The sequence below is a fragment of the Poecilia reticulata genome, chromosome 1, assembly GCF_904066995.2.
Source record: "Poecilia reticulata chromosome 1, P_reticulata-male-v2, whole genome shotgun sequence".
Classification (NCBI taxonomy): Eukaryota; Metazoa; Chordata; class Actinopteri; order Cyprinodontiformes; family Poeciliidae; genus Poecilia; species Poecilia reticulata.
Window position 1 is genome coordinate 10,288,650 of NC_088830.1, and position 12,847 is coordinate 10,301,496.

A 12,847-nucleotide genomic window follows, 5' to 3' on the forward strand; every position below is an offset into this window, starting at 1 on the left:
TAATTTGATGCTTATGTGTTAAAAAATTAAATATGTCCAATTTGTAAAACTGATACCAAAAGTATAACTTTACAGGATGCTCAACTTTTCATATTTTAACTTCTTATTAGTTTTTGTGTAGGAGCTATTATAAAATTACTACTTCATTACGACTTTATTCTGGTAATACTATAAGCTTTTTCTCATATTACTTAGTCTTCATTGCCATACAATTTTTTTTCCTTGTGTTATTACAACTTAATCTCATAAAAGTATGACTTGTGCTTTCTGGTAACACTATGAATTTATTATCTTATCATTACATCTTTTTTCTCATATTAGAACAACGCTATTCCCATAAAATCATTTTGTTTTGTCGTACCACTTTATTCTGCATTATTGCGTCTTTATCCTGGTGGCATTGTGACTTAATTTTTGTACAATTACGACTTTATTCTTATATTATTGTGACTGTATTCTCGTAATACTATGAGTTTATTCCCTTATGATGTTTTTTTCTTAATATTTTATAACTTTTCTTGTGATTTAGTTTTATTTTTTTCCTCAGCCTGGCCCTAATACTCACCCGTTAATATCCACTGCAAAAATCTATTTACATAACTTTAGTCACTCGTGTCTGACCAACCAGTCCTGACACAAAACTCCAAAAATCATCCAACAAAGACCGCCACAGCATATCTTAGTGTGGCCTCTTATTTAAAGAAAAACAATCAAAGTTAGATTACTTTCTCACAGGGATTTATAATCAGAAGCCATTTTCCTGCATCCTGACTGACAATATCTGAATCTCCAGTGCATGACAACAAATGCAGCAGAGATTATAAAGTGGCTCAAGGCCAGACATAACAGCACCAGGCGTCCTCCTTCGGTCTTGTAAGTGTGCGTGCATGTGTGCGGGTGCGCACGCCCGCAGAGTGGGTCAGCGAGATAAAGCATCCCTGCTATAAACGGCAGGCGAGAGAGGACAGAGTCAGATAAGCCTGTGGCTTTAAGCCTCAACCCGCTACCGAGGAGGCAGCTGCAAACTGGAGAGCAAACAAAACGTGCAAGATGAATTTGAATTTTAAGGTACGTTTTAGAAAGAACATTTAGAGCTGCAGCTCACAATCGTTTGAGTAATCAGTTATTCTGACGCTTAATCAAGTCATCGAGTAAGAAAAATGACACCTTCTGCTGCTTTTTCATTCACCACTTAAGCATGGTTTTTATAGAATTTTACAAGTATGTAAGAAATTCAGACAAGTAAATCACTCAATTCCTTTATTTAAATGAGAAAATAAACATTTTAATGCTTAAAATGTGACAAAATAGCATGCCTTTAGCATGATTATTTGTAGCAAAGGATGCAACTAGCTAAATAAATATAAAATAAATACTGAAATAAGCCCTTTCTGCATCACTTAACACCAAAACAGCATAGGGCTGTTCTATTTTTTTCAATTAACAAATTAATAATTGCACAGCAAAGGGTGCTTAATAAGACAATTTTACGGAACTTGAACCAGGTGCAGCTTAAACTAGGGAAATCAATGAGTTTAGGCAGAAAATATATACAGACAAATGTTGTTTTTTTTTATCTAAAATGCAAAATATATACATTTTTGAACAAGTACTGCTCTGATCGTGTTGTTTTTGTCAGCAAATTGCCTTTTTTGAGTATGTATGCTCCAGCTAACGATCAATCGATTGCTAAATCAGTTGACGATTATTTCAATAGTCGATTCATTGCAACTGTTTCCGCCCTAAAGTGTACGCTATCAACCTCTCCAAGAGGACAACTTAACCTTACTATTGCTTAAGGGGAGGAAGAAACAATACTTTGAAGAATGAGGTGTAGCTATATTATGACGGTCCATCACAGCTACAGGTCATCAGTGAAATAAACATACATTCTCTTTGCTATTTATATACAAAACAGCCATGATGAGTCAGGTCAAGGACAAAGGGCATTTCCACTGTCCTTCTGTTGACACGTGCAGGCTGTGAGTGATCTATCCAGTGTTAAAACAGTGTCCACACGGAGGTCAGGGAATGAGTTTTCAGAGCGCAGCGTTGCATCCTAACAAGGTGAGCAAGTGTTACTCCCTCTATCCGTCAGCAGTCATGAAATTATGGTTCGCTTGCGGAGACAATCCCAATTCGATTTAATGGGAGGCACTTCTGCAGTTTGAAGTCGGGCTTTGATGATTGATCGAACTAATTGTGATTGATCGAATATTGAAATAATCATCAACTAATTTAGTAATCGATTAATTGTGACCTGGAGAGTTCAGACCCTAAAAGAGGCCATTTGCTGAAAGAAAAACACAGTCAGAGCAGTAATTAAGTCGAAACTGTGCAAGTCTTTCATTTACGATGCAAATATTTTACCTTGAAGTCCTCGAGCTTCACCTGGTTCAAATTGTATAAAAAAAATCTCCTTTTGCTATTCATTTATTATTGCAAAAGATGATCAACAGATTAGTAGGCAGTATTTTTTAGCTGCAGATGCATCCTTTGCTACAAATGATCAAGCAATCATTAAAAGAAATAGCATTTCAGGCAATAACATTTTTATCTTCTTATCTAAAAAGGTAATTGAATTGTTTGCTTATTTGCATTTTTTGTGTATTTCTAATATTGTGTAAAAAAGCTTAAGGGGTTAAATGAAAATCCTGCAGAATGTGTCACATTTTTTATCTGATTAATCGATTAATCGTCAGAATTGATTACTAAAAATAATTGTAATCTGCAGCCCTACTGTGGAACTCTAAACAGGAATAAAGCGAGCTCCATCCCAATATGCAACTCTAAATGGTATTAGGTAGAAAGCAAGTTGATCTAGAGTGACCTATAAAAATATCTTCACGGAGAATATTTTCTAGAGTATTCCTCTCTTTGCAGAACGCCATTTTTGCTTGCTTATTTCCACCAACAGCTGATTTTGTCACTTCATCACAATCGCTCCAAATAAATACAACTTAAAGAGCAAATTGTGTTAAGGCATTCCTACATATGTCTGGGTTTGGTTTTTTTTCATCCCGAGCGCCATAAATAGGGCCGCTGACTTCTGATCATGACTGTTGCCATGCAGAGCGAGGCAGCGCTCAGCGCTCGTGACGAGTAACGTGCAGCTCCTGTTTGTGGCCCCGTTCTCACGTCAATATTAAAAGGCTCAGAAGGCAATCGGATGGGGGAGCTCGTGTTTGATGTGGGACTGTTAATGGGCAGCGTTATGTATGTATGTAAGCAGGAGGAGAGGATGTAATGCCAGCAGGAGGAGTGGTGGTGGAGGCAGGAGTTGATATGGAAGATCCTTTTCTGCATCCAACTACAGGTTCATGTCTTGGAGTGGAGAAGAAGCTAATGTTGGAACTAGGCATGAGTTACGCTGACAGCTTAAGGTCCTTTTAATGAAGCATTGTTTTCTCTTTCTGCCTTGAACATCCTCAGCGCTGCCCCTCCCCTACATGTTACTGCCCACAGCACGTTATCTAGCTGAAAGAAAGCAATTACCCTTCCCAACAAGAAAAATCTGTGAATTTTCCCCTAAAGCTAACACCATAAGTAGCAACATTATGTCAGTGGTGAGTAGATGGTAATTAACAGCTAACATTAGCATTAGCTTGACAGCAGGGCATAATTAAAATTAGAATGACAGTAAATGAATGTCACCAGCGATTACTTTAACTGTTCTGAGCAATATGTGATATTATTTAGCAGTGACTCCAATAATAATTTGCTTTTATGATTTATTAGTTTATACATTTTTGTTTTATTTTTATTTATTCATTTTTTGACAGGATGAACCAATCAGGTTTCATGTAGCTGATACTGATTTAGGGTTTCTTTTGAGGTCTGACTCAGTTTTTTTTTTTTTTTTTTTTTTTCACTTTTCAAGATACATGAAAGAAAAACAGTTTGGCAGGTTAAACGAAGTCAGTAGATTCTAATACAACTAAAAACAAATGAGTTAAGACTATTCCTGCTACTGTAAATGAGTTTATGACAATGTGATTTTTATTGGCCATAAAGAATATTATACCTAGAGCCTGAGAAACCTCTGGTTTCTCAGAAACTGTCCTTCTCTCAAACAATTGAGAGAAGCGCTGTCTCCAGCGAGGTGATGAAAACACCTCAGTTTTTGCTGATTTGTCACTATTCGATGTCATGATCATGGGAAAACTGCCTGATTCCGATCCTTGGCCGACTGACTGATGAGATTTTTATAATCACGCGGGCTCCACGTGGTTCAGTGTTTGAGCAGGCGCACTTTATAGAGGTTACAGAGTCCTATCTCCAGGTAAGGTAAGGTAAGGTAAAGTAATTTTGTTTATATAGCCCATTTTCAGCAACAAGGCAATTCAAAGTGCTCGTTTCAGATTGATTTTTCTTTTACATGTCTTCCCCTTTCTCTCTGCCCTCCTTCCTGCCTTTCTACTGTTGAATAAAGGCCACTAGTGCCACAGAAACCAAAGGAAAACTAACAACAACAAAAAAAAGATGTTCATACCATATTAATCACAAACTGATCCCTGCTCAGTAAGAACCTTACTGGGAATCTTACCTATATAAAGTCAAGGGCAGGACAGTTTCGGAGAAACCAGAAGTTTCTCAAACTCTAGGTATAATATTCTTTGTAATAAGTGCATTAAATTCATTCATTATTATTACATTCAATTATTATAGCTGTAACTGGTGCTATGTTGTTATACTTTTGCAGCAGTGCATATTAGTGGTGCTTTCCTGCTTTATTTTTAAACTGAATGTTATCATACTTTAAGGATTACACCTATATAATTAAGCATGTATGTGGTAGCTGTACAGAGTGGTTGGATCTAAGGTTACGTTTTCCTTGTTAGTCCTTCACAAGCAAATCTCGTGACCATAAAGAAACTTAAGGCGAAAGAGAAAGTAAGAACGTCAGGTAATCTACCAAACATGTATGAGCACTAATATTAATACAATAAAAATACACAAAAGTCCTTTTAAAATGATGACTGAAGACTTAAACATTATTTAAAATAACGCTGCAATATTGTTACTTCTGAACTCATTTTGATCAAGATCTCTCATCTGGATCAGGAAGACAGTTTGACAATCAGCTGATGAAACGCTGCTTACAACACACGTGCCTTCCTATGAGTAATTACTCTACATTTATTTTGCGCTACGATACATTTCCCAGAAGAAGAAGAAAAAAAAAAAGAGCCAAAAGAGCCGACAGAGATGATATTCTTACCTGTTGTGGTTGCTGCTGAACTTTTTATTTCGGAACTTCCTCTGCCTCTGGTAGTTTGTGCTCTGGTTTAAAGGGAAGGTCGAAGCATATCCATGTTCGCACTCTGAGGACAGAAAACCAACGGTTACAACTGACAGCCGCGGCTCTACACACACAGAAACCTGCTCTCCAGACACTGTTTTACAGATAGTTTAAAATATATTAACACATGTCACCTCTCTCTCTTCTTTCTATGTACTCCGCTGCCTCCAATAACCGCTGGATATTTAATAGCTGGACATCGGTCATTCTTCCCTGAGGCTGTCTGCCGTTAACGTTGAACTTCGCAAACGGCAGGAACGCTCGGTCGCTTTTTAAAATGTATTTATTTACGGAAGACAGTACTGCATCTAATGGGTCTGGCTGAAAAAAGACACCTTACTGGCCTATAGAGAGCTTTTCTTACGAGCTCTAATAAAAATGATGGTACAAAAAGTCCAATCTTTCCGAGCTAGCAAGCTACTATTAACAACCCTCAGTTTTTAAATCTTGTTAGAAAATGTTAGTACCCGTGTATCAGAGGAATATTTTTTCTAGAAAACAGGATATCATTTTTTGTTTTTTTTTTTTTTTTTTACAAAAAGAGATGTGAATAGAAAAGTGTCCCTAAATGAGCCAGAACCCAGCAAAGCGTCTGCTGCTCGTTTCTTCTCCTCTCCTGTTTGTTTACCTAGCCGCTCAGCTGGGAGGCGGGAACTAAGGAGGGGTTTGAGTGAGGTAGACTGGTTTAAACGCGGTGTATTCTGGGACATTGAGTATTTTCGTGAATTTGCTTTAAGCTATCGTTTGAAGTTACAAGTCGTACTTTTTCGGAGTAAAATTAACAAAATGTATTTAGATATATTTCTATCACATTTATAATGAAAAAAATCGTAAATATTTTTTATTATAAATTGATAGTACAATTTGAGATAAGGGGTACGATTAAATAAGCATTCACTTCTACCTACTCTTTTTTCAAACATAAAACCAGTAAACTAATTAATTTGTTCTTGGCTTTGTATGCACATGTTACTACTTTACTAGATTAAAAAAACCTGTTTGAAATAAATGAATAGAAAATGAATTTAGATGCTTCATCATGTTCTGTTGTAAATCACAATTTCACTAAGATCAAATTTATGAACAAGATTTAAAAGCACAGTATGGAGCACCAAAAGCGACAAATTCTGATAAATAAATGGATGTTGCATATATACATAAAAATAACATTGGAGATACATGCATTAAAATGAGAAAATAAATTAAGCTCTACATATTTTAAGGCATTTATCATAAATGCATTTAATGTGTGAATTTATTAATGAAAAATGAAAAATATGGTAGTTATAATTAAAATCTCCTTATGGTACCTAATTATTATTTTTTTATGATTCTCACAATCATGTGCTACAGTGCATCATAAAATAGTTTGCAGTGAGGAGATGTGAGTGTTGATGAGACAACACAATAAATCAGATGTTAGGATACCTATTCTTTGCCAAAGCTATAAACTACATTTCAATTCTGACATTTATTTATGTGTTTTCTTAAATCCACATATTAAATTATAGATTATTTATTTTTAATATCACCACTTGTTATAAATTATATCACGAAACATGTATTACATAACGTTATTTACTGGATTTCGGCTCTTTGGCATGCTATACCTTTGGATATGAAAGTTTGCTTTTGGAAGGGTTAATTTTATCTTATTTATCTAAAAAAATATTTACAAATCAAAGAGAAAAACTGATCATGGTGTGTTGTTGCATTAGTAATAAACGATATCTAAAGAAACGCCTACATAATAGCATGAGTTATGACTGAGCAACGAGGATTAAAAGAAAAAGAACTCTAAGTCCCAGACTTCACCTGGGCGGTGGGAGTGTTTTTCTCGGCTTAAGCCAGGCCCAGCAACACGTGACATCATAGACGAGCACAAGCCTGATTGGCGGACGACTTTGACGGACGTGGAGGGCTTAACCCGCAGCTGACCAACCGCGGCAGAGATTTGCGCCATGTGGAAGGCACTGCGACACGCCCCCAAATAGCAGGAAGCAAACAATTGAGAGAAGCGCCGTATCCAGCGAGGAGATGAAAATTCCCACGTTACAAGTGGGGGAAAAAGTGCCTTCTCATGCGCGCAGTCCTGGAATTATTAATATTTCTGCGCTGAATGCAAAGCGACTCTTATAGACTCGCGCTAAAATGCAAAGGCATGTCCAACAAATCATGCCCGATTATAAGGATATGATATTATATTTTACAATATGCATTGTTCATACTGTATTATTATTTAATTAAACGCCACCAGATTACTACCATAAAGGCCTGAGTCTTCGTGCATTTCGAGATTTGCCATATGCAGAAAGTCTCATAACTTATTTATAGTTGCATAAACGCTTCCGAGATGGGGAATCTGACACGTCAAACCCAGAATTACAGGTACTGTAAAACTCACTTGCATTCACTGCGTATTAAAAAAACAACAACAACAAAAAACAATTGTTTTTGCCATATATGGCCCCCTATAGAGTCTGCCGGGGCACAATGACATCATCCTAAAGTGAGCCCGGGAGGACGCCGCAATGTGATCAGATTTTATTAGAACATTCATACACACCTAAACATCATCGGGGTCTATGTTGTGCTTTAACTGTGCTGCAGGGAAAATGACTGATCCCTGTTTTTTTTTCAGAGTTGCAGAGGCACGCAGCGACGATGCCTGCTGCGGATAACACACAGAAACAGTTTAAACATGAATCAAAGCACGCTTTTTTTTCTCCCCCCTTCTCCCCTCTTTTTCTAACGCAAAGATTAAATCGCACGTATTGTCCGTGCAAACCTGCCCCAGGCTGTGCTTATTGCAGACAGTGGTGCACGAGTTGCATGAACTCAGCCCTTTGTTGTCTGAGACTGTTGACAATGAGGTGATTTTTTGTTTGTTTGTTTTTATCCTCCTGAAATTCAGATGAAAAATGTAAAGGTAGGGATTTAAAAAAAAAAAAAAAGCAGCAGAAATCAACTCACTTCCGTCCTTGCGCTCGGCGCTCTCCACAATCCTTGCAGCATCCAGTAGCATCTGAACGTTTTTCAGGAAAGTGATCTGCTCCATGTGGGAGTCTTTGGAGTTGAAGACGTCATTGAAAGCGCAGCTGGACATGTCGAAATCTTGCTGATCCAAGAGGGATGCTTCCGAATCAAAGAAGAAGTCGTCACTCTTCAAACTTCGTCTTTGCCTCTCAGTTTTGGCCATTTTTTCCCCTTATCTTCTGCTTCTTCTTCTTCTTCTTCTTTTCTTTCTTTCCTCTCTCTGGAGTTTTAGCGCTTTCTAACGACGTGCAGAGCGCTGAAAGCAGTGCGGTGCGGCAGCAGGAAGCAGTTGGCGTTGCTCTTGTTAGATGGTTTCTCGTTTCTTTCTTTCTGTTTTTTATGAATGCAGGGTGTTTAATGTGGCCAATGTCAGTGGATGCTGGTGCATGGGAAAGAGGAGGAGGGCGGCCCCTGGGTGTCTGAGGAGTCCGCATGGTCCCTGTGCCCGCCCTCTGGAATTGTCTTAATAAGAAACTGTCTTAATAACAAGCCAGTTTAGTTTAGTAGCTTTTGTGGTTATTTTGGTTGCATGGAAGAAATTAGCACATTTTATTCTCCCAACACCATGAAGCGTTTAACATTTATGCTACATTGCAACCTCCATTAAAAAAGGAAGGACTTTACAGTTTGAGGGAAAAGTGTGAATTTAAAGTGCTAAAATTCAGAACCACAAGAAAAACCTTTTGTATGTGAGTGGGTGGGACGAAGCTGTGGGATGGCTTAAGCATCCAAACAGTTTAAAATGTCTTTTGAGGTCATCACTGCATACCAATTTGAGAAATAATTAGTACCATTACAGCTATCAATCCTATTATTGCTACTTACTAAAGCTGCCGACTGTTACAACAACATTACGGTGTTGTAATAAAAGTTAAAAAAATTATATTTACAGACTCATCGACTCATTTCCTTGAGACTTTAATGAACAAAACAAGCTAAAGCACACATTTAGAAGATTCCCAATTTGCACTTATTTTCTATGAACTATCAAAATGGCAGAACAGTAATTAAGAAGAAAAAAATTCTTTACATGTTTTAGGAAAGTTTTGTTTACTCCACAAAACATTTGTACAGACAATAAAGGTCAGATACGTTTTAAATTTCAGTGTGAAATTTTCCAGTGCAATAAAAGATTATTGTATTTTTAAAGATTTTAAAAAAGAAAGATTTCTACTAGAGGTGCCAGTGAATGTAAAGGGCCCAGTGTATAACAAAATTTATTGCTTTCTGATTTATAATAAAATTCCTCATAAGAGCCTTTCTTACCTTACATAAAACCACATGCTTACGTTTATATTTACATGTGTTGTTTGGAGCACATGCAAATAACACGTGGCCGGCTGGATGTGAGATGAGATAAATCTGCTTTGATGGGTTGGAAGACTATTTTATTGTATATTTCTATGGATCATATTTAAACAACAAGCTGCAGGACTGGTGGAACAAACATGTATGTGCAGACTGAGGGCAGAGGTTATGCCTGTATTTTCTTTTCTTCTCATCATTAGTGTCGGTCTTTTTGTGTTTTTGAAACACATGATGCCAAACCTGACATGACTAGTCCAGACAAAAGACTAGGTCCTGACAGAGGAGCACAAAGATGTCACTGTAGCATCAGATGCACCTGTATCCGACAAAAAAAAAAAAGAGAAGACAAAAATGTCACTCAGAGGTGCGTTTGTTTTCCTTGATCTCGTGCCATTTCCAGTAGACCTTTTGATGGGTTGCCGCATTGGGGTCCGTTTTGACAAAGAACACGTTGAGGCACAGCCCTGTGTTAAGTCCTGACAAGCCACCCTAACCACCTCCCCACCCACTTCAACCCGCCCTCCTACCCCTGCTCTCCTTTGCCACTTCAAAGGGGCTGGCAGCGGCACGTATTCGTTTGATGTAAAGTTCACAGAAGCAGAAACTTTCAAGTCCAGCGAGCGCACGGGGGGAATCTCTGAAGGTCTCTCCTTCTCCTGCCCCTTCACCTCCAAAGCCTCAGTGAGGGGCAGCTGTGGAGGAAGGAAACCCCCTCGAGTTCTTGGCCTATTTTAGACTGCGAAAACCGCTAGCACCCACTCACGTCCAAATCGGAGGATTTTGATGAGCAGTCTCTCTGGGATTTCAACCCAAACATCCCTGCTTAGATCACAAGGCACCATTAGAAAGCTCAAGTATCTGAGGTGGTAAATGCGAGGTGTGACGAACTCTGAAAATTTGATTACAGTATTTACGATCCAGCCTGAGAGCCACGAGGCAGGAGAATTAAGGAACTCTGCACAACATGAGTCACGTGTCCCAGAGGGCAAACACTGGTAACAGTGGGAAAGTAAAGATTTATGAGAGACCACTGCTTCAGGGAGGCATGTCCTACAGGCACAAAGTGAAGTCAAACCCTTCCTCTTCACCAGAATCACTCAGATTAAAGGCCACTCCGTGATCCTTTTCTTTGAAGGCAGTGCTCGTGTCAAACTGTAGTGAAACAGCTTCAAAATCAACAGGAAAGACAAGTGCAGAGGTCAAACACTCATAAGAAGTAAGAGTTCTTTCAACTTCTGCGAACATCAGCTTATTGGTTTGGGAAGGAGGGAAATAGATGAACAAATGCTAATGTCAGCCAAAGAAGAATGAAATGGCGGCTCAATGAAAACATTTATTACTCAGTGCCTTGCAATAGCCCGAGGCACTAAGTAAAGCAATGCCCAATAATACCAATCAAGAGTCCAAGCTTGTGCCTGAGTTTTAGACTGGCATGGAGTCTTTGTGCTTGGAATTTGCTTGTCCGTCTTCTTCATGCGTTTGTTCTTCCTCCCACAGTAAAAAAACATGACTGTGAAGTTTATAGGTCCCTCCAAATTAAGTGCGAGTGTTTATGTGCATGTTGCTTTGTCCTGTGCGTCTCTATCATGGACTGTCAAGCTGTCCATGGTGTACCTTAAAACTTTAAGCAGATGTAGTTTAAAGGATTCATAAAAGGCTTTACTTATCCCAAAGGAAAATTGAATATTGTATCACAAAAGGTTCTTCAAAAAGTTATTATTGATGCTGATGGTTGGGACCAAAGAGGATTTGCAGTAGATCTGGTCTATATTCCAGCCGGTCTGAAGTATTTTAAAGACTCTCTGTTGTCTTAAAGCAACAACCCAAACATCCCTGCTTAGATCACAAGGCACCATTAGAAAGCTCAAGTGTCTCAGTTGGTAAAAGGTGTGCTAAGGGTTGTCTGTGGTTTTCTTGATTTTATGAAGGATCCTTCTTTGCACTATCATTTCCTGTTCACCTCCTCCGCCCAATGCTCCCCAGAGTGCAGTCATGGTTAAAGTTGCCACTTCAAAATAGTTTTTACCAATCTGTGCAACCAATGGAGACTTGTTCAGTCGAACTGAAAAACTGAGTTGAATGAAAAGTCTATGCATGTTTGTTTAAATTTGCTGGGCAAACTTTCTAATTTAACTTCCAGAATAAATTAAAAGTCGCTTGCAAAGTGAGAACATTCGTTATGTAAATTGCCCCAGTTCTTGTTTTGCAGAGGCGATTTTGCGTCATCTCTGAGTCAGCTCCATCCTCTGAGCAAGCAGAGGTCGCATTAGTACGCAATAAAATGAAACTCTCAAATCTTTCAGAGACAGTAGCACACAAATGGTAGACGCATTGCCACAATAAAACACTTTCATATAATAGTTCTCTATCACCCGCTATTGCTTTCCCAGAAAACTGGCTGACATTTTCGTGAATGTCACCAATTTACATCATCCTCACAGGACCACTTCAGCTGGAGCGTGTTCATAGGTAATTACGCAACATCCACAGAGCGAGATCCGGCTCTCAGCGTGCGAGTGGGTGTGGAAAGGGAAACAAACAATAACAGATAGGATGGACTGACCCAAAGACAAAAACAATAAAAATCTTGAAAAGAGAAGAAGAAAAAAGAAAAGCAAAGTTGAATATGAAATTCGCTGAAACTTTTCCAGACTCAACGTACCCGCAATCGAATGATTAAAGTGTAGAGATGTATTGGAATGACCAGAACAGATCTAAATCCAGTATGTTAAAGGCTTGAAAAGTGATTTCCACAGACACCCTCAATCCAGTCTGACTGAGTTAGGAAACCTTTTAGAAGTTTCTACACAGTAATTACATAGGCTGGGTTGGATACAAATGAAAACCACTTAGTTCCACTTCACAATCATACATTAATCTGTGTTGGTCTATTTCATAGCTTCCAATGAAACAATAATAACTTTGCCTTTGCTATGTGGAAAAAGTTCAAGGTACAGACCAAATCTGTAAAGTATAATTTTGAAAACCCCATTCATTTTAGGAACTTTATCAGCAAGTGAAACAATATTATGCAGATTAATTAAACACAGTTGGATGTTTGGAAGCCTTTCTTTCTGTTAATTATGATAATTTTCCTCTCACATCTAAATGAAAACTTTTGAAGGACATTGTAATTGTCTTTGAAAAGACAGTTACAAACCACGTAACAATATGGTTGGTTATAAGAATCAACATTTTGAA

At 38.2% G+C, this 12,847-nt stretch overlaps 1 protein-coding gene across 2 annotated transcripts in view; it reads right to left on the reverse strand.

Annotated features, from left to right (window-relative positions):
* Nucleotides 1-8,727, reverse strand: part of mxi1 (max interactor 1, dimerization protein) — a 40,610-nt gene extending 31,883 nt beyond the window's left edge. Inside the window, exons 1-2 of one of the 2 annotated variants that reach the window (XM_008410321.3) lie at nucleotides 8,276-8,727; nucleotides 5,222-5,324 (exon numbers count right to left, since the gene is read on the reverse strand). In XM_008410321.3, the coding sequence (XP_008408543.1) occupies nucleotides 5,222-5,324; nucleotides 8,276-8,501 (329 nt within the window). In that variant the 5' untranslated portion in view covers nucleotides 8,502-8,727. Of the gene's footprint in view, nucleotides 1-5,221; nucleotides 5,325-5,436; nucleotides 5,944-8,275 lie in introns of those variants that run through there. The other variant, XM_008410404.3, reaches the window with a different exon arrangement.
* Nucleotides 8,728-12,847: the final 4,120 nt, after the last annotated feature.